This window comes from Rhinatrema bivittatum, chromosome 3 (genome assembly GCF_901001135.1).
Source record: "Rhinatrema bivittatum chromosome 3, aRhiBiv1.1, whole genome shotgun sequence".
Classification (NCBI taxonomy): Eukaryota; Metazoa; Chordata; class Amphibia; order Gymnophiona; family Rhinatrematidae; genus Rhinatrema; species Rhinatrema bivittatum.
This window is the reverse complement of record NC_042617.1, coordinates 228,255,102-228,277,236: the sequence shown is the minus strand read 5'-3', so window position 1 is coordinate 228,277,236 and position 22,135 is coordinate 228,255,102. Positions and strand designations below refer to the sequence as shown.

The 22,135-nt window shown below is 46.7% G+C and overlaps 1 protein-coding gene across 11 annotated transcripts in view; it reads right to left on the bottom strand.

Annotated features, from left to right (window-relative positions):
* The window catches only part of PHF10 (PHD finger protein 10), an 885,396-nt gene that overhangs the window by 439,729 nt on the left and 423,532 nt on the right, over positions 1 to 22,135 (bottom strand). For all 11 annotated transcript variants that reach the window (XR_003855489.1, XM_029594266.1, XM_029594268.1 and 8 more), the window contains one exon: positions 5,502 to 5,635. Coding sequence is in view for 10 of the 11 variants with exons in the window: in XM_029594266.1 (XP_029450126.1) it covers positions 5,502 to 5,635 (134 nt within the window). In the remaining variant the exon portion in view is untranslated. The remainder of the gene's footprint in view (positions 1 to 5,501; positions 5,636 to 22,135) is intronic.

Below are 22,135 nucleotides of genomic sequence, written 5' to 3'. Positions count from 1 at the left end.
GTTGGAAGGGGATAGCCTCGGCCATGGCCCTGACAAATCCCGCAAAGGAGAGATCCTCCGACGGGGACAGACTCCTTTCCTCCGGCGGGGAAGGCTCACAGAGGGGGTCGTCCGAAAACTCAGTGGAAGACTCTGAGGAGTTCTCACCCCACGGGTAATAAGGCCCTTCCTTCTTGTTCAGCCCATCATGGGATCGCCGTGGGCGATGTTCGTGGAGGATTCTAGCCCTGGGCCCCAATATCTTCAGAGCTCCAAGGGCATCGTGGGAATCGACAGTTCCCCTGGTAATGGGGGAACAGAGGGTCATGGGAGGCCAGAGGGCCTGGGCAAAGGTTCAGGGAACCAAGGCCTTGGAAATGCGGCACTGGCCGCGTCTTCCTCCTCAGAGGACCCAAGGATAGGGATAGTTCCTGAGGGGGGCATCGGTGGCCGCTGGGGAACCGAAGGTCCCTTGGGCATTGGCTGCATCAGGAGGACACTGAGAAGGACGTCCAGACACTCGAGCAGAGGTGCTAGGATAGAGGGCAGAGGCTCCAGCACCGGTATGGGGACCGGTGGCAGCTCGATGCTCCGCAGAGCTCTGAGCACTGCAGTCTGCAACCTGTGGTCCAACTCCTCCTGAAAGTCCGGGAGGAGATGAGGCATCACCTCATCTCTTCCTCGGTTCTCTGAAGTGGCACAGTGCCCAGCACCAATGTCGGTGGAGAACACCTGGGACTCCCGGGTATGTCAGTGGATGAGGCCTCCGAGAAACGAGGCCTCCGAGGAACAGGGTCACTTTGGTGGTGGTACAGAAGCCCCCAGTACCCACCAGAACTGGTGCCGCATGCAGACGACAACCGGTGTCGATGCTTGTGGGATCTCCCACGGTGCTTGGCCTGGTCTTTCCCTGGCGCCGAAGAGTTGGAGTATCTTGATGTCCTACAAACCGATGAGATCATGGAGGATCGATCACCGCTCCCTCTAATAATTCCCAGCAAACAGAATGTTGGGAATTATTAGAAAGGGAATGGTGAATAAAACGGAAAATGTCATAATGCCTCTGTATCGCTCCATGGAGAGACCGCACCTTGAATACTGTGTACAATTCTGGTCGCCGCATCTCAAAAAAGATATAATTGCGATGGAGAAGGTACAGAGAAGGGCTACCAAAATGATAAGGGGAATGGAACAGCTCCCCTATGAGGAAAGACTAAAGAGGTTAGGACTTTTCAGCTTGGAGAAGAGACGGCTGAGGGGGGATATGATAGAGATGTTTAAAATTATGAGAGGTCTAGAACGGGTAGATGTGAATCGGTTATTTACTCTTTCGGATAATAAAAAGACTAGGGGGCACTCCATGAAATTAGCAGGGGCACATTTAAAACTAATCGGAGAAAGTTCTTTTTTACTCAACGCACAATTAAACTCTGGAATTTGTTGCCAGAGGATGTGGTTAGTGCAGTTAGTATAGCTGTGTTTAAAAAAGGATTGGATAAATTCTTGGAGGAGAAGTCCATTACCTGCTTTTGAGTTCACTTAGAGAATAGCCACTGCCATTAGCAATGGTAACATGGAATAGACTTCGTTTTTGGGTACTTGCCAGGTTCTTATGGCCTGGATTGGCCACTGTTGGAAACAGGATGCTGGGCTTGATGGACCCTTGGTCTGTCCCAGTATGGCATTTTCTTATGTTCTTATGATTCTTCGAAGAAAAAGATAAGAAGAGTGGCGAGAGGAAGCGTATCCAGGGGCTCCCTTCGATCCTCCAGCATCGATGGCTCCAACACGGGTGTGGATGGAGCAGATTTTCGAGGACCGAAAAACTTCATTTTATCCAGGCATGCATGACGGCCCTTGGGGGTCATCTGGTCACACAGTTGACACCCTCAGACTTCGTGTGAAGCCCCCAGGCAGAGGATGCAAATCTCGTGCGATCCGTGATGGACATAATCCGCGGGCACTGACGAAAGCCAGACGCCATAAAAAATATCCGATGTGCAGTCGATGACTGGCGGTCACTGGAAAACGAGATGCCGGGAATCGACCGCAAAAAAGCAGAAGAACAGGGACTTTGAACCCACTGTGCCGAGGAGCACCGACTGCGAAGGGGGACCAGACGATGGAATTAGGAACACACACTTTTCTTGCAAACAAAAACAAGAAAGAGCAGAGCTCCATGAACCATGAGGCAACTGCACTGCGGAAAAAGAGAGACTGAAGGGGGACCTTCACGTGGATGCGCAGATAGTGGAATGCTGGGCATGCTCGGTGTGCTGGTCAAAGCTTCTAGAAACTTTGACAAACGTTTTCCATGCCGGGCTCCATCAAATGATGTCACCTATGTAAGGACTACCATCCTGCTTGTCCTAGGAGAACACCTCACTGACCTCAACTCCACCAACCAAGGGATGACAATAACCGGCAGAAGATGACAACACATGAGGACAAGAGGTAGAAGTGGGCAAGATGGTGGGGGCGGAAGTACTGAATTCCCTCCTGGCTGATTTTTTTTATATGATGCCTGTTCCAAATACACCTACCAGGGTCAAGTCCTTGGTAAAGATATGAAGGTTCCTGCCTCTTCAATGTCCTTGGTCAAACTTTTGACAGAAGCTCCCTTCTTTTGATCACTCCTGTGTTATGATTCCAGCCGCTGCACGGCCTCCCTCCACCAGAAGACCCCAGTGAGCTCTGGCATTCTCTGGCTCCTGCCCTAAGCCTGTGCTTCAGCCTCCATGCCAGCAGGGGACCTCCAGGAGCTCTCTTCCCTGACTATCCCAGTCTCCCTTGCCTGCCTGCACCACATCCAGACTCCTGCCCTACTCAATCCAGTATATCCTTCCCCTCAATGCTTTGGCATGGAGTCCTTCTTGGCTCCCTGCTCTAGCCATCCCTGCCTTGCAGTTTTATCAAGTCATTCCTAGCTTTGTCTCGAGGATTCCAGGCTTTCTGACTCCAGCCTTGCTTTGCCCTATCTCCTGGCCTCCGGGCCATCTGACTCCAGCCTGCCTTTGGTCTTGCCTTGTGGCCATCCGGCCTTCTGTTCCAAGCCTTGCTCTGTGGCCTTAGGGCTTTCTGTTTCCTTCCTTGCCTTGCTGCCCCACCCTGAGACTCCCAGGTCTCTTCTATGATACTATGCCTCTCTCTATTCCCTGACTTGGCCTAGCCCTGTGATTCCCAGATCTCATCTATGATTCTAAGCTTCTCTCTGTTCCCTGACCTGGCCTAGCCCTGAGACTCCCAGGTCTCTTCATAGCTTCTAGGTCTCTCTGCCTTGCCTATGAAGCCTTCAGGCTTTCTTGTTCCATGTTTTGTGTAATCCCTATTCTGGTTTATCCTATCTTTATCCCTGTTTCCAGAGTCCCACTTCCATGCTTACTTGCACTTAGTTAATATCTGTTCCAGCATTCCAGTTCCACGTATATCTGCATTCACTCCACTTTTACCTGCACCCAGGATCCTGTCTGTTCCTGCTGTTCCAGTCCATGCTTACCTGCCCTCAGACCCTGTCTGTTCCAGAGGTCCAGTTCCATGTTTAGTTGCATTCACTCTTACCTGCACACCAAGTACCAGCCTGTGGTTACTTCTGCTTCAGAGATCCATACTAGCCAGCACCTCGCTCCAGAGCTCCATTCCAGCCTCAGCGGACTGCCCCTGCCTAGCCTCCAGCCTTGCCACCCTGCGTCACTCCAGAAGGTGATTTCTACAACACCCCTTCTATAGCTGCCCTTCACAACATGTGGCAAATGATGCACAAACAGAAAAGAGGACACTGGACAATACAGGGTGTCCACAAAGGATCACATTACTCCTGAGGCCTCCTACATCACTCAAGACCTACATGTGAGGATCTGATCAAGCAGCAGGATTCACTGGTAAAGCTGATAGCTGCTATTGTCTACATAGGCCAATGGCGATGGACATCGACCTCAGAACTGACCTGTCTAAAGATTTTTTAAAAAGTGAATTTGTTTATAAAACAGTTTTAAGGAAGATGAGGTGCGATGTATAGTTTCCTTGCAAGAGAATCCCTGCATTAGTGCCTTGGCCATTTTAATAACTGCATGGCAAGTACTTCTCGCTTGCTATTTTGCCATCCTTTGCAGTTTTCTAATGTCTTCACCATCCATTCCACTATGTGCTATGGTGAATTCAAAATGTTCTTCCATTTTCAAATCAATTTGAATTGCAACGCTATTTATGTATCTTTGCTTACTGTAAACAGGGATTTCTGCAAACAGAATGTTAGGAATTATTAGAAAGGGAATGGCGGATAAAATGGAAAATGTCATAATGCCTCTGTATCGCTCCATGGTGAGACCACACCTTGAATACTGTGTACAATTCCTGTCATCGCATCTCAAAAAAGGTATAGTTGCAATGGAGAAGGTACAGAGAAGGGTGACCAAAATGATAAAAGTGATGGAACAGCTCCCCTATGAGGAAAGACTAAAGAGGTTAGGACTTTTCAGCCTGGAGAAGAGACAGCTGAGGGGGGATGTGATAGAGGTGTTTAAAATCATGAGAGGTCTAGAATGAGTAAATGTGAATTGGTTATTTATTCTTTTGGACAGTAGAAAGACTAGGGGGCACTCCATGAAATTAGCATGTAGCACATTTAAAACTAATCAGAGAAAATTATTTTTCACTCAACGCACAATTAAACTCTGGAATCTGTTGCCAGGGGATGTGGTTAGTGAAGTTAGCTTAGCTGGGTTTAAAAAAGGTTTGGGTAAGTTCTTGGAGGAGAAGTCCATTACCTGCTATTAATCAAGTTGACTTAGAAAATAGCCACTGTATTACTAGCATCAGTACTTGCCAGGTACTTATAGCCTGGATTGGCCACTGTTTGAAACAGGATGCTGGGCTTGATGGACCCTTGGTCTGACCCAGTGTGGCATGTTCTTATGTTCTTAGACAGGATAAAATTAGCCATGACATGTGATTATATCATTCAATGGCACCTTTCTCTCTTAGCTCAGACACTTGCTCTGCTGAGCATGTGTGAGAGTTCCCATGAACACGCTGTGTCATGATTCTCTTAATCAATTGTATAACTTAGCTTTACTTCGGTCAGGGGTGGCCAACTCTGGTCCTCAAGAGCTACAAACAGGTATGGTTTTCAGGAATTCCACAATGAATATGCACTAGATCTGCATGCAAATGTGCATGCATTTTCATTGTGGATATCCTGTCTTGAGGAACAAAGTTGGCCCCCCTGAGCTATGTTTTCAGGGAGGTGGGCGGGTATTAAGCATGGTTATTTCATCCTGCTAAGGACCACCCCATTTACAGTAAGCAAACTTGATTTCTGCATCAACAAGCAAGACTGAATTAGCCATAACACGTGGGGGGATCCTAAGCTTAGGGTTGTGTCGTGAAGCAGCAAAAAAAAAAAGTCTTTGAGATGAGTTAGAAGAAAACTAAACTTTTTGGAAGGTACTCTTTCTGAATTTATAAACTGACCCACATAGGTTCTTTAATATGACAAAAGCACTAATTCAAAAATGATTACTTACCGAGTACTCTTTGTAATGATCTGCAAGCCGCTGACGTTCTTTTTCTTGTAATATAACTGAATATTCTGCATGTTTGCTTGGGTATTCTTTAATCATTAGATCAATTACTTCATCACTTCGCAAAGCTGTTAGACCTAGATGGTAATGATGTGAAATGGAAAAACCTTCAGTTTTCTACGACATCCCCAGCATTTTAGCAACATCATAAGACTACAGCGGTACAGATTTTCACAAATGTAAATCTAAATATTATGGGGTGCATTTTTAAAAGTTTAGTCATAGCCTACACATTTAAAATCAGGAGTTATGCATTCACACTGGATGTGCTTATATAATCTTTCAGTCACCTAAAACTACACATGCAAGATAACAAATTTGGCTCACATAAAAAAAAAAGACAAAACAAAAAAAAGAGACAAGAGAAGGGCACCCCGACAGAGTATCGGGGTGCTCGGGCATAATGTGGGTGCCAGGCACACGCCACGCCGGCACCCGGGGGGTGGGGGGGGGAGGAGGTTAGAGCGGGGAAAGCGGGCTGCTGTGCGCCCATGCCCGCGCCAGCGTGCCTGCTCGTTGGCTGCCGTCCCCGAGGACGAATCCGGTCCTCGGGGAGGCAGGCCGGGAGCCCTAATTGGCTCTCAGAGAGGAAGGGAGCCAATCGGCTGGAACCCAGCCGATTAGGTTCCCAGGGAGCGCCGGCAGCACCCTCTTTGCCTGCCGACGCTCCCTGGGATCGCATCTTCTCCCCGTGCTCCAGGCTATCCTGCGCCGCTGCGTGAGAACCTTCGCCGTTCCTTGCGCCTGTCCCCGCCAGAATTCTCTGCTTGCGCCGCGCCTCATCTGTCCCCCCCACCTCATTCGCCGCTACCCCCCCCCCCCCCCCCCACTGCGCCTAATGCCGCCGTGCCCCGGATCCCACACGCGAGACCAGTGAAATCCATCCTCCGGCACCCCCCCCCCCCCCCCCGGGCAGCCCCTCCAGCTGCTACCCCCCCTCGCACTCATACCATAATTCCCCACCCCAACAAGCAGTTTCCACCCAGCCTGCTCCTGGCCGCGTGCCCCTGTGCTACCTCTAGACCTGGCAAGCAGCCCCATTCTAGGCCCTCTCTACCGGCCCTACCTTCACTAACACGCCCCTCCCCCCCCCCCCCCCCCCCCGAGCTTGCATTCTCCCACTAGCCGTGCACACGCGAGTGCCCCTGTCTCCCCTGCCCTACCGCCCGGCCAGTTCCCACCTGACTGCCCCCCCCCCCCCCCGACCTTGCTCCAGATGCTGCGTTATTGCCCTTTACTCAAGATTCACAAAAAAAAAGGGTTTAATTTGTTCTGTGCTTGTCCCTGCCCCCCCCCCCCTTTTCAGGCTGTCCCACGTGCCCCCCCCCCCCCACCTCCTTACTTGCCCAGTCACTGCTTCACAGGCCTTTCTCAGCTGACTCACCACTCCCCTATGCTCCCGGCACACTTTTTGCCTCCGCTTCCATCAGGTCCCAGCGACTCTGCGACCCCGGATGGAAATTGCTCCGCCTCAGCACCGATTCATGGAGAACACAACCAATCATCTCCATGGGATGGAGCCACATCCATTCCAGCCAGGATATGGAAACCCTCAGGGTCCCCCCAGTGAGCCTCGCATGACTCCTAACCTCAGCCCACGTGAGGTGGAGTCCGAGGAGGCCACAGTGGCACCAGGAAACACAATGGGCGAGTTAATGACAGGCCAGAAGACTTGCGGGAAAGGACGCCAGGCCAAGCCCCGTCGATCTGAGGCCAAGACAGTACTTTCCACTCGAGCACAGCAGACTTAGGACAACTCGGAACCACCGGCCACAAAAAGAGGAAGAGGTCACACAAAAATAAAACCGATCGTGAAACGTCGTCTGCAGCCCGGCCCAACGCACAGCGCACCAGTGCCCCATGCGCCACCGACGTTCCTGGTAGACTATTCCATGACACAGCGGGCCCAATCACTAACCCTGCAGCCAGCAGGGGTCCCTGGTAGTCCCAGGTAGTGCCGAAAAATAAAATAATAAAACGAACTCAACACCGCAGGGTGGAGGGCGGGTTTCGTGAGGACTAACATCCTGCTGTCCTGTGAGAACACCTGTTACAGGTAAGCAACATTTGCTTTCTCACAGGACAAGCAGGATGGTAGTCCTCACATATGGGTGAGTACCGAGCTGAGGATGTCCGAACATGCACCAAATGCAGCCAAAGGCGTGCAACAGGCACAACAACTGGGGCAGAATTTGGTAGAGGGCATCCTGAACCCCACAAGGCAGGTGGAAGGGTGTTGGTACGTCACGTCGTAAATAGGTTACGCAAGACAGACTGGCAGAAGATGGAATCTTGTCTTCCGGCTTTGTCTAAGCAACTGTGGGCTGTAAAAGTATGGAGAGAACTCCAAGTGGCAGCCCTGCAAATGTCAGGAAGCGGCACCGATCATAGGTGTGCTACTGAAGTCGCCATGGCCCTCACAGAGTGTGCTTTAACACTGTCTTGGAGTGGAATGCCCGCTTGCTGATAGCAAAAAAGATATGCAGTCCGCTAGCCAGGACGAGAGAGTCTGCTTACCCACAGGCTGCCCCAATTTGTTAGGATGGAAAGACACAAATAATTGAGTGCTCTTCCTGTGGGCAGCTGTACGGTCTAGGTAGAAAGCTAGAGCCCGTTTGCAGTCAAGGGTATGCAGAGTCTGCTCTCCTGGATTGGAATGGGGCCTGGGAAAGAAGGATTGAGATGAAACTCTGATACTACCTTAGGTAAGAATTTAGGGTGAGTGCGAAGTACCTCCCGGTCTTGCAGAAGTTTAGTGTAAGGCGGATAGGTAACTAGGGTCTGTAACTCACTAACTCTGCGAGCCGAAGTGATTGCCAAAAGGAAAATCACTTTCCATGTGAGAAAGCGAAGTTCACAGGATTGGAGAGGCTCAAATGGTGGTTTCATGAGCCGACCCAAAACCAGGTTGAGGTCCTAAGAAGGGGGCCGGAGGACGCAGTGGAGGCTTGAGGTGAAGCAAGCCTTTTAGAAATCGTGTAACAAGGGGTTGTACTGAGTTGGAACATCCCCGATACCTTTATGGAAGGCGGCCACCGCACTGACATACATTCTAATGGAGGAAGTTTTAAGACCTGACTCTGACACGTGCCAGAGGTAGTCTAGAAACTTCAGGATTGGACAGGAAAAGGATCATGGGCCTGAGAAGAGCACCATGATGTGAACCTGTTCCATTTGTAGGAATACAATTTTCTCGTGGAAGGCTTCCGTGAAGCAATCAAGACACGGGAGACTGGATCAGAAAGGTTAAGCGGCTGAAGGATTAACCTTTCAACATCCATGCTGTCAGGGACAGGGCCTGAAGACTGGGGTGGCGAAGGCACCCGTCATTTTGAGTGATTAGAAGCGGGTCTGTTCCCAGAGGAATGTGCCTGCAAATGGAAAGATCCTGAAGAATTGAAAACCACACTTGGCAGGGCCAGTGGGGTGCTATCAGGATCATGGTTCCCTTGTCCTGACGTAACTTCATGAGAGTCTTCGAGAGAAGTGGAAGTGGAGGGAATGCGTATAGGAGAGCGGTTGACCATGATAGGGAGAACGCATCTCTTGGTGGATAATGTTGGCTGCGAGTGAGAGAGCAGAAATTGCCTACTTGCGATTCTGGGGTGACACAAAGAGGTCTATTTGAGGATAACCCCATTGTTGAAAGATGGAGTTCGCTACTGAGGGGTTTAGAGAACACTCGTGCGGTTGGAAGTTGCGACACTTGTCTGCCGACACGTTGTCCACTCCCGGCAAGTAGGTGGCCCTGAGGTTCATTGAGTGGGAGAGGGCCTCTGCCCATATCTGTGCAGCTTCCTGACACAGAAGGAAGGATCCTGTCCCTCCCTGCTTGTTGATGTACCCACCTGGTTGTCTGTCTGGATCAGGATGACATGATTAGACAGGCAATCCTGAAATACTCAGAGCGTATCAAATTGCTCGTAACTCCAGGAAATTTATTTGGTGTTTGGCTTCCTTCGGAGACCAGGAACCTTGTGTCTGGAGATCGGCCACATGGGCTCCCCACCCGAAGTTGGAAGCATCGGTGGTTAGAGTTATTTGAGGATTTGGCGCCTGAAAGGGCAAGCCCTGTAGAAGATTGATGTGATTCGTCCACCAGGCGAGAGACAGACGGAGTGAGTCGGTGACATGGACAATGGTCGACAGGGGCTGAAGGGACTGTATCCATTGCGACCTTAGAGTCCACTGCATGATTCTCATGGCCATGCGGGCCATCGGTGTGACCTGAACTGAGGACGCCATGTGTCCTAGAAGGATGAGAAAATGATGAGCAGTCATCGAGCGTTGAGACTGCAGCTGATGCGCCAAAGACATGAGAGTGAGGGCTCGTTGTCGAGGCAGGAAACCTTTGCCTGTAAGGTGTCCAAGTCTGCCCCAATAAACGATAAGGTTTGAGATGGGACTAAGGAGGATTTGTCGTAGTTGACGAGAAATCCTAGTGAAAGTAGAGTGTTTAAGGTGAGATGTAGGGATGACAAAGCAAATTGCTGAGTCGGAGCCCTGATTAACCAGTCGTCCAGATAGGGGTAGACGTGAACACCTTGAGACCTGAGGAAGGCGGCAACCATGACAAGGCATTTTGTAAAGACTCGTGGTGCAGATGCTATGCTGAATGGAAGCACTCGGTATTGATAGTGCTTGGGGCCTACGAGAAACCTCAGGAATTTGCAATGAGATGGAGTTATCACAATATGAGTGTATGCGTCCTGGAGGTCGAGAGAGCAGAGCCAGTCTCCTCTTTGAAGATGAGGAAGCAGGGAGACTAAGGTTACCATCTTGAACTTTTCTCTCTGAAGGTTCTTGTTGAGGGCTCGTAGGTCCAAAACTGGACGGACGCCTCCCGATCTTTTGGGGATTAGAAAGTACCGGGAATAGAACCCGAGGCCTTGCTGAGGCAATGGTACTGGTTCTATTGGTCTGGACTGGAGCAGGAGGGAGGCCTCCTGCTCCAGGTGCAATGAATGGTCAGATGTTTTCCATGTCATTAGAGGTGGGGAATCCGGAGAAATGGAGAGAAAATTGAGATGATAGCCTTGAGCAATTATTGCTAGGACCCAGTGGTCCGAGGTGATTGATTGCCATATGTTGTTAAAATGACACAAGCGGCCTCCCACTGGGACATTTGGTAATGGAATCTGGCTGCTGCTCTCTATGCAAGAGTCAAAAACCAGAAGCAGGGCCTGGTTGGGGGGGCTGTCTGTGGCTTTTGCTTTCGGGTTTGGCGAGACTGTGATCTGAGGAATGGTCTCGCAGACCGGCATCTGGCTGCTGGCGGGTAGGACTTTTTTGGTCTATAAAAATAATTTTTAGAGTCCTTCCGGAAAGGCTGTTTAGAAGGATAATCCAAAGGAATCAGGGAGAGCTGTCTGAGAGTCTCATGATGGTCCTTTAGTTCTGCCACTGTCTTTTGAATCTGCTCGCCAAAGAGATTTGTCTCCTATGCAGGGGAGGTCAGACAAACGCTCCTGCACTTCCGGACGAAAGTCTGAAGACTTGAGCCAAGCCCATCGTCTTGCTGAAATAGTGGCTGCAGACACTCTGGATGCAGTGTCAAAGATATCGTAACATGATCTATTCTCATGTTTGCCTGCCTCCAAACCCTTATTAAGTAGGGTGTAAGTTTTCTGGAAGTGACTGAGGCATGGAGGTTGTCAAGTCTTGTAGTTGCTTAAAAATGACCCTATTATATTGGGTCATATATAGTTGGTAAGCAGCAATTCGGAGGATCAGCATTGATCCTTGAAAGACTCAGCAACCAATGGTATCCAAAAACTTCTGTTCCTTGCCAGGGGGAAAGGAAGTATGAGTTTTGGACCTTTTTGCTTTCTTTTGCGCAGATTCATTCACCACAGACTGGTAATCCAAATGAGGCTTTTGAAAGCCTGGAGCTGACTGTACTAAATAGGCAGAGTCAGATTTCCTGTGGACTGGTGCAAAGGAGCCAGGATGTTCCCAGTTCTTTTTGAGAAGGTCAAGAAGAACTTGATGGATGGGGATGGAGGTGATTTCCTTGGGCGCATCCAGGAATTGAAGCAACTCCATCATTTGATGTCTGTCGTCCTGTTCCATCAGTAACTGGAAAGGGACCAATTCAGACATGGCCTTCACAAAATTTATGTAAGAAAGGTCCTCTGGAGGAGAACACTTTCTACTTTCAGTGGGTGAAGGTGGTGAAGGCAAATCATCGGTGTCTGGTGAAGAATCATCAGTCCAGGTATCATAAGGATAAGCACCTGTCGTTCTAGAAACTGTAGAGGGATGGGGTAGTTGGATACCTGAAGGTCCCGGTTTAGGCTCCGAAGGCATCAGAGGAAGAACTGGAGGCACCGATGAAAGTAATGAAGGCCCTGCCGAAGGCATCGATGGCATCGGTGGATGGCTCGATGGCGCCGATGGAGGTATCAGTATCGATCTCGATGGCTGAGGCAGAACTCCCGAAGCAGGGTTGCGGAACGGTGTTTCTCCTCACGATGATAAAGTCAGCGGGGAAGGCACCGGAGTCATTGGTGATCCGGGGTCCACCGATGGAAAAGCAGCAATAAGTGCTTCCATCCTAGATAGCAGCGGTGCCAAAGCTGCTGGAATCGGGTCGGTGCTCTGTTCCGATATCGGTGCCGGGGGAACCTGGAGTCGGATGCATCGCCTTGTCGATGGCCTCCTGAACCATCCAGTCCAATTCTTCTCGAAGACCTGGAGCAAGCAGCCCCGGGTCTGGAACAGAAGAAGGAGGCAGAGGCATAGCCGGAGGGACCACTGTTAGAGGCGGAGTCACGGCTCCCGACGCCCTGTCGGGTGAGAATTGCCTCGGTGACCCGGTCGCCGAAAAGGTCGGTGCCTTTTCTGGATAGGGTTTCTTCGGCGGCGGCTCGGACGATGGCGAGGTCAATGGTTTCGATGCCTCGATGGTCCGACCTTTTGGTGTCATTAGGGCACATTTGGTGCAGGTCAAGACATTATGCTCTCGTCCAAGACACATTACACAGACTTTTTGCATGTCTGTAATGGACATGGTACGAGTACAGTCCGGGCACCGACAGAACTCCGACGCCATGGCCATAGAAAAATCGAGCAGCGGTACGGTCGACGGCCAGTAGGCCGTGAGGGCCAAACTCGACGGTAATCGACGGAAAACAGTTAAAAACTTACCGGAGTACCGCGGACTGAAAAAAGTTAACGGAGGGACCCCTGTGGGGTAATTTAACTTTAAATAATTCCGTGAGGAAAATTCCTGTCGGGAATCCTTGTAGAGCTCCTTAACCGCGTGGTTACTGCTGCGTGGAAAAAAGAAGACTGAAGAGGGACCCCTGCTGGCTGCAGGGTTAGTGCCATGCTGGGCATGCCCAGTAGGGGCCAGTCAAAGTTCTAGAAACTTTGACAAAAGTGTTCCGTGATTGGGCTCCATCCTGTGATGTCACCCATATGTGAGGACTACCATCCTGCTTGTCCTGTGAGAATAACATTATTTTCATCAAAGAATTTTTTTAATAAAACTAAAAATATATATATATAAAAAAATCCAAAAATTGAATTGTGGATAAAAATAGGAGATTGATAAGACTCCTATGATACTGCAGATGTTTGAGTAGTCCGGACGGCCTTTTTTTTTTTTTTTTAAATCTTAGAAGGCACATTGTCTGGCTTGCTGAAGCGGTTACTATGTTCTGTTGAACAATGTTTTGTACTGATCAAACTTTTTGCAGATAAAATACTTATATGAATTTTTCTGAGTGGTGATGTATGATACATTTTTGTGGATTCCTTTTTGTGTATATCACATTAAAAAAAGACTTTCAGGGAGGAAGATGTTATAAAGTTGTAAAAAGTACATGGTAACTGGCACATCAACAATATGGGTACTTATGCAATTGTTATGAAATAGGTAATGTTTAGCCACATAAAAGTCCAGGCTTAACCAGACAAACTCAGAGTTTTGAATTTCTCACCCCAATCAAAGGATACGTTTTATCCAGGTAAGTGATTACCAGGCTAAACTGTATTAAAGAGGTAGTGTTTGGGTAGGGCTTAAGCTTAGCCTGGTAGCTCCAACATTCAGCACTACCCATTTCTGTTTAGCTGGGTAAGTCTTATCGTGGTGGAGAGAAGGTCTGAAGTTATCCAGGTAAGCCAGAGAAATCTTACTAGGAATGAAATAGTCTTTCCTGCTCATCTGTAGAAAAAATGCTTACTTGTTTTTCAGAAATAAAATGGCATACATAAACAGAGAACTTTTCAAGCCAAAAGATCTTTGAAATAGCCAGTCAAATGACACATCAATCAAGTTACAAGAATCATTTCAAGAAACATGCTCCATGCCATAGTCATTCATGCCCTTCATAAATCCATTTCTGCTCTAATCTTCTCAGGGAGAGATCACTATTTCCTCCCCAAATTTTTTTGCCATGATCTATTGCACAGACTTTTAATTATTCAAATTTATGTTCATGCTCTATACAATGATGAACCATGGCAGCCTGTAATTGCTTAGATTTTAAACATCTGCGATTTGCCAGTATATGTGTTCTCAAAGTTCTGTTAGTTTTCCCCATATACAGAAACAAGCACAGACATTGTAGTATAAACTACATAATCAGAGGAACATGTTATAAAATGCTGCAATTTATATTCTTCACGTGTGAGCAGACGGTCACAATTTTTCAAATGAACCATGACAGAACATACAGAACCAATGCCCACATTTATAGTGGTCCGTCAATTCAATATTATACACAGTGCTTTGATTACAAGAACTGATTAACAGAGTAGAGGGACAAAGATATTCTTTCAAATTATGATCCCAGGCAGGGGCGTAGGGTGACTATTGAAGTTGGTGGTGCATCAGTAAATTTGCTGCTGCCTTTTATGGTTATGAGGTGTTGGAGTGGATTCTTGGGTACTGCAGTGATGGCCACTCCCATGGGGAGGAGCCCCGCGAGGAACCGCAGTATTAGGCTAGACTCTATACCCACAAACACAGAGAAGTTGTATTTATTGTACAGCTCAATGGTACTGTCCGGGGAGCGGGCAGCAGTGAAGGTAACCCAGGGAAGTAGTCCAGGGGTCCTCAGCAGAGGAGACCAGTCTCACACTCGAGTAGGATAGGCAGCGCTGCGTAGCAGGGACAGGTCCCGGATGTAGATCCAGAGTGCTGAAGCTGAAGATGAGACAGACTGAAAGAATTAGTATTCACTGAAGTAGAAGCTGTATAGTTGAAGGTCCTGGCAGGCAGAAGTTGTTCAGTGGCAGGAACCAGGATTGTTGGCAAACGAAGGGCAGGCTAAATACCAGGATGTAATGATGTCACTCGGAGGGGACACCCCCGAGGTTCCCGCCATGATGTGGATAAAGACGTGGGTGGTGTGCGTGTGCGCGCAGCCTAGGAGGCCCTCAGGAAAATCATGGCGAATACCGTCACCGTTGCTGTTCTGGGGACGCCGGAGAGAGAGGCGTGAAGACACAGCAGCAGCCATCTTCCCAAGGCCTGAGGAGAGAGAAGGAAGAAAGGTGAGGCACAGAGGTCAAAGCCATCTGAGACCAACGGACACAACAGTACCCCCCTTCAAAGGGGCCCTCTCCGGACATCTTACCTGGTCTTAGTTTTTGAGGATGATATCGATGAAATTGACGAAGCATCTTTTTGTCCATGATATTAGCCAATGGTTCCCAAGAGATTTCTTCTGGTCCGTATCCCTCCAATGACAGGAGGTATTCCCAAACTCTGCCTCTCTTCCTTACATCAAGGATGGCATAAACCTTATACTTGATGTCTTCTTCTGCATCAACTGGGGTAGGGTCAGGTGAACAAGCTGTTTCAGCAGCGAAACATGGAATGCATTGTGAATCTGCATAGCTAGAGGGAGTCGCAGACTATAGGTGAGTGAGCCCAACCATCGGAGAATAGGAAAGGGTCCGACAAAGCGAGGAGGAAATCGAGCAGATGGAAGCTTAAGTCTCAGATGTTTATTAGAAAGCCAAACTTTATCACCAGGCAGGAATTTAGGAGCCTTGCTTCGGTGAGTGTTGTAGCCTTTCTTTGCTCTTTGTCCTGCTTTTTGGAGCATTTCTTTAGTCTTTCTCCAGAGCTGCTGTATATTTTGGGCAGTAGATTGAGCTGCCAGGGACAACACAGAAAGTGGAAGTGGTAAAGATGGTAAAGGTTGTCGTCCGTAGACCACTTCAAATGGGGTAGATCCAGTAGATGACGCTGGATGCGAATTGATAGCAAATTCAGTCCAGTCATTCTGTCGTGAACCGACACAGGCACAGAGGAACTGTGAGTTTATTTATTTATTTATTTATTTGTTTTTCTATACCGCCGCTTATCAAGATATCACGTCGGTTACAGAGAACATATTAACATACGCCTAAGCGTTATACATAGAACAAGGTAGTAAAAGTTAACTATACGCCTAAGCATTATACATCAAACAAATTAATAATGGTAAAACTATTATAAAAAACAACTCAGTATGGGGGAGGCAAACAAGGGTAAATTTAGTTAAATATGCATAGCAAAGTGTAATTAATAGAAAAACAATTTAGGATATTACTTAAGAATAGCTTAAATATTAACATTGGTGGAAATAACTTAGTAAGACGGGGAAGGTTGGGGGGGGTGGGAAGGTAGGAGAAAGGGTAAAAAAATTGGGAGAGAGAAGCTGTAACAGACGTTACATGTTAGGGGAGGCGATACATGTGAAACAGGAAAGTATCATTGGGGTGGGTGGCAAAAGTTTTTGCAAAATTTGTAGAGGGTGTAGTGAGCTTTTGGGTAGGCCCAATAGCAGGGCATTACAATAGTCTATTTTTGAAAAGACCATGGCTTGTAACACAGTACGGAAATCAGAAAAGTGCAATAATGGTTTGAGTTTTTTTTTGTTTTTTTTTATTTTTATTGAAATTTCACATTTTTAAACAAATATATGATAACATAATCATTATACAAGGTATATTATTCCAAGAACAATTTCCTTATTATCTCTTTAAAAGAAATCAATAGGTAATGAAATCATGAGAACAAAGGGATTTCAAACACAAAAATCAGGAGCATTTTTAAGGAAAAAAATAAAAACTTAAGAAATATACTTGATGTTATTTATCCTACCATATATCTCTTTTTCCCCCTATTACACAGCTTCCTTAGGGTGTGTGTGCAAGTATGTTCGCAGTTGTTCAGGATTTGTGAAAATGAATCTATTATTCAAATGCTTTATTAAACACCTACAAGGATATCTTAATTGGAATTGTGCCCCCCTTGATAATACTTCAGATCTCATTTCTATAAACCTTTTCCGTCTTAATTGGGTGGAGCGTGCGATGTCCGGAAATATCCTTATAGCTTGCCCATAAAAAATGGATTTTTGATGTTTAAAATGCAATTTTAACACTGCATCTCTATCTGTTTGTGACACAAATTGAACTAACAATATGGCCGTAGAGCTAATTTTAGACTCAAAGGATTTTTCCAGGAATTCAGTTAAATTTAATTCCTCTAGGATTTCTCCATTATTTATATTGCCCCCTCCCTCTGTTTGTGGTAAATAGTACAATTTACTTAATTTAGGAAAGTTTACCTCTGAGTATTTCAAGATATTTTTCAAGTAACTATGGAATAAATCCAAAGGTGTAATCAGATGACTTTTTGGGAAGTTCAATAATCTAAGGTTATGTTTTTTCAACTGATTTTCTAACATCTCAATTTTATTTTCATGATCTTCTTCTGATTTAATTAGATTTACCTGAATCTTTTGAATTTCCCCCACATTTTTATCCATTGAATTAACACATTTCTCCAATTGGTCTACTTTGTCTTGCACTTGGTTATTTTGTTTCAGGGCATCCTGTACTGTGTTTGCTAATTTATTAATAGATATTTGCATTTTAATCATCATGGTTCCTAATTCCTCCATCGAGAACTTTTTTGGTGCAATAAAAGAAACCTTTTCACTACTGTCAAAACATAGTTGGACATCACTTTCTCCTATCTGTTGTAACAGCCCTCCTTTCCCTTCTGCATTACCCAACGAAGTGTCCTTATGAGGCCGCAGCATTTCCTGGTTCGGGTGAGAGCCCAGCTGATTGAAAGTGTTCTAATCTTGCCTACCAATCCTGGGGCAGTACTGAGGACGCCGCGACGTGGAGGAGGAGCCGGGTAGGCTAATAAAATCAAGCCTACGCCGGCGGGACACTGCCGCAGCATTTCCTGGTTCGGGTGAGAGCCCAGCTGATTGAAAGTGTTCTAATCTTGCCTACCAATCTTGGGGCAGTACTGAGGACGCCGCGACATGGAGGAGGAGCCGGGTAGGCTAATAAAATCAAGCCTACGCCGGCGGGACACTGCCGCAGCATTTCCTGGTTCGGGTGAGAGCCCAGCTGATTGAAAGTGTTCTAATCTTGCCTACCAATCCTGGGGCAGTACTGAGGACGCCGCGACGTGGAGGAGGAGCCGGGTAGGCTAATAAAATCAAGCCTACGCCGGCACGATGCCGCCGGTGCGACGTCTAAGCCGCGCACGTACAAGGTGCGCGCGACTTTGCCCGGCTTAGCCCGGTTTGGAGCCATAAATTTTGTTCGTGATGCGGTCGGATTGAGAGCGAAGGGAACAAACAGTGAGTAAATTTGATGTTAACTTGGAAACATTGATAAGACTCTCTGCAATTTAGAATATTAATCCCTCATACAGCCATGCCTCATACCAAGAGGAAGGCGAGAATGAGAGAGACGTCCTCGGTAACAACGTCCGGTAATATGTTTCAGTCTACAATTACAGACTGTTTCCATAGTAATCCCACCCAAGCACCCGGAAGGGCCGCTAGTAGCCCAACTCAGGAGCAGGAGTTGGACAACGTGGCATTCGAGACATCTTTAACCCCGGGTGGCCCAGAGAAAAAAATCGGTCCCTCCTACGGCAGAAACCGAAGTGGACTTAAATGTCTCTTACCAGGATTCCTCCTTTCAGGAAGGACCAGTGAATATAACTGAGAACTCAAGGGTTATGATTGATCATAACTCAAAGGAAATTAAGGACACTGGTTTGAGTTTAAGTGTTTAAGAGTTCTATTCATTCTCTCAATTTGGCCATTTGACTGAGGATGATATGCAGAGGTGAAGTCAAGTGTGATGTCGAATTTCTTACACAAGGCTTTCCAGAACTTTGCTGTAAATTGAGCTCCTCTGTCAGAAACAATATGTTTAGGCATGCCATGTAGGCGAAAGATGTGACTGATGAATAGTTTAGCAAGTTCCATGGCTGATGGCAAGCCAGGAAGAGCCACGAAGTGAGCCATCTTCGAAAATCGATCCATTGTAACCCAAATGGTATTGTTACCTCCAGAAAGTGGCAGGAACATAAGAACATAAGAAAATGACATACTGGGTCAGACCAAGGGTCCATCAAGCCCAGCATCCTGTTTCCAACAGTGGCCAATCCAGGCCATAAGAACCTGGCAAGTACCCAAAAACTAAGTCTATTCCATGTTACCATTGCTAATGGCAGTGGCTATTCTCTAAGTGAACTTAATAGCAGGTAATGGACTTCTCCTCCAAGAACTTATCCAATCCTTTTTTAAACACAGCTATACTAACTGCACTAACCACATCCTCTGGCAACAAATTCCAGAGTTTAATTGTGCGTTGAGTAAAAAAGAACTTTCCCCAATTAGTTTTAAATGTGCCACATGCTAACTTCATGGAGTGCCCCCTAGTCTTTCTACTATCCGAAAGAGTAAATAACCGATTCACATCTACCCGTTCTAGACCTCTCATGATTTTAAACACCTCTATCATATCCCCCCTCAGTCGTCTCTTCTCCAAGCTGAAAAGTCCTAACCTCTTTAGTCTTTCCTCATAAGGGAGTTGTTCCATTCCCCTTATCATTTTGGTAGCCCTTCTCTGTACCTTCTCCATCGCAATTATATCTTTTTTGAGATGCGGCGACCAGAATTGTACACAGTATTCAAGGTGCGGTCTCACCATGGAGCGATACAGAGGCATTATGACATTTTCCGTTTTATTCACCATTCCCTTTCTAATAATTCCCAACATTCTGTTTGCTTTTTTGACTGCCGCAGCACACTGTACCGACGATTTCAATGTGTTATCCACTATTTATTTATTTATAATTTTTATATACCGACATTCTTGATAAAAACATCAAATCAAATTGGTTTCCATTGAAACAGAACAGTCGCAGCTGTGGCGTTACATTGAAACAAGTCGTCAAATCATTAAATAACAGGTGAATATAGAAAAAAATAATAATTATAAATAAGCATTTATAAATAAAACCATTATAGTTAACAGTTGAATATAAATAAACAGGTCGTCAAAAAACGAATGACAAATATAATGGGGCGGCATAAACAGTGGAAAAGCGATAGATAAAGTAAGGCGTCTAATAAATATTGCTATGAGTAAGCGGAATAGAAAGGGTGTGGTGGGGCCCAGAGGAATCGGGTGGCCATGAGGAAGGAGAGGGTTGAGAAGCTCAGGCTGAAAGATGGATTGAGAAGATCTGGTTGAAGGATGGTGGAGAGGAAGAGCGAGGAGGGGGTGGGATGAGTGGCATTAAATCACCTCCTTGAACGCCGATATCTGATAGGCGTTCCAGTAGAATAGAATGATTGACTGTATCGAAGGCGGCGGATAGGTCGAGAAGAGCTAGAAGGTAAGGTTGTTTTTTTTCCAGATTGAGAAGGATGATGTCGGATAGGGATAAAAGTAAAGCTTCAGTGTTTTGTGATTTTCTGAATCCAAACTGGAATGGGGAGAGAATGTTGTTCTCCTCAAGGTAGTCGGACAGTTGTTTATTTACAATTCTTTCCATCACTCTAGAGATCAGGGGAAGATTGGCTATTGGTCGGAAGTTAGCGGAGTCAGATGTTGGAAGGTTGGGTTTTTTTTAGTAAAGGTTTTAGAATGGCTAGTTTTAATTGGTCAGGAACCTTGCCTTGGGTTAAGGAGCAGTTAATGATGTCTGCTAGCGATTTTGAAATGGTGTTAGGAATGGATAGAAGAAGATTAGAGGGTATTGCGTCCAACGGGTGAGAAGAGGGTTTTAGCTTTTTTAGAATGCGTTCGATCTCCATTGAGGAAGGAGTCTCAAAAGATGTAAGGTTATAATCCCTGGTGGGAGATGGAGTGCTGGATGGAAGGGTTGTTGGTTGAACTGTGGAGATAGGCTCGAGGAGGTTGGTTATCTTCTTGTCAAAGTAGATAGCGAGTTCTGTAGCTTTGTTGGATGCTTGCTCATCAGGGATGGAAGGGGGCGAGGGTTTTGTAAGAGATGAAACGATGGAGAATAAGGCTTTGGAATCGAATGAGAAGTTGTGAATTTTTTTTGGCTTTGAGGATAGCAATCCTGTATGTATTAAGGTGGGCTTTGTAGGAAGCAAGAGTGTCAGTGGATGGGGTCTTGCGCCATTTGAGCTCTTTACTGCGAAGATTTTGTTTGATGTTTTTAAGGTCCGGGGTGTACCACGGATTCCTGTTAGCTTGGGGTGGTTTTAAGGTTTTCGTAATGGTTGGACAGGATTGATCAGCAATCTCGCTTGTTATCTTGATCCATGAGTTAATAGCCGAGGGTGCGTCGGTGAGATCAAGGCGAACCAACTCTTTTGAAAGCAGTTTGCTAAGATGATCTGTAGAGCAGGGTTTCCTGTATTGCAATGTGGTTATAGGGAAGACAGGTTGAGGATGGTTGTTAATATGAATCTCGGCAGAGATAATATGATGATCTGACCACAGGATTGGGACGCTAGATGGGATGGAGGCGGAAGATAGACCCTCATTGAGGAAGATCAGGTCTAAAGAATGTCCTGCTTTATGCGTGGGACCTTTGACGATCTGGCTGAATCCCAAGTGTTAAGTGCTGTGAGTAATATGTCGCAGTTGTGGGATAATGGGGAAACGTCCACATGGAGATTAAAATCTCCCATCAGAATGGATGGTTTGTCCCTCTTGAGATGTTTAGTTGCAAATTTGATTAGGGGTGAAGGATCGGAATCTAAGGTTCCTGGGGGTGTGTAGACCAGAGCAATTTGGAGATGTTCCGAGTTGAATAGGGCTAGTTCTAGGTGACTTATTTTGGTGGATAGTTGTAGTGAGAGTCCAAGTCCCTTTTTTGCGGCTAGCAGTATGCCTCCTCCCTTTTTTTTTTATTCTGGGGATTGAATGAATGTCATAGAGTTGGTTGGGGAGGTGAGCTAGAAGGACTGTGTCTGTCGGCTTCAACCACGTTTCAGTAACAGCGCAAAGGTCTGGGTTGTTGTCAGTCAGGTGGTCATTAAGGAGATGGATTTTTTTTGTGATGGATTGGGCGTTAAATAAGGTTAAAGTAAAAAGAGTGAGGCCGAGCATTTGTGAGATTGGGGAAATCATGATTGGGATCAATCTTTGCTGTCGTATGCCTAGTATCCTGGGTTTGTTGGTTTTGTGCTTTGGAGAGTATGGAATTGTAGGTATGGGGCATGGGTGCATCTTGCTAGAGTGAATAGGGACCTTATCGTTAGGGGTTATAGGCAAAGAACCGGGCAGATAACCGGGGAGGGATGTAGTAAGAAGGTGTCTTGTTCTGTAGT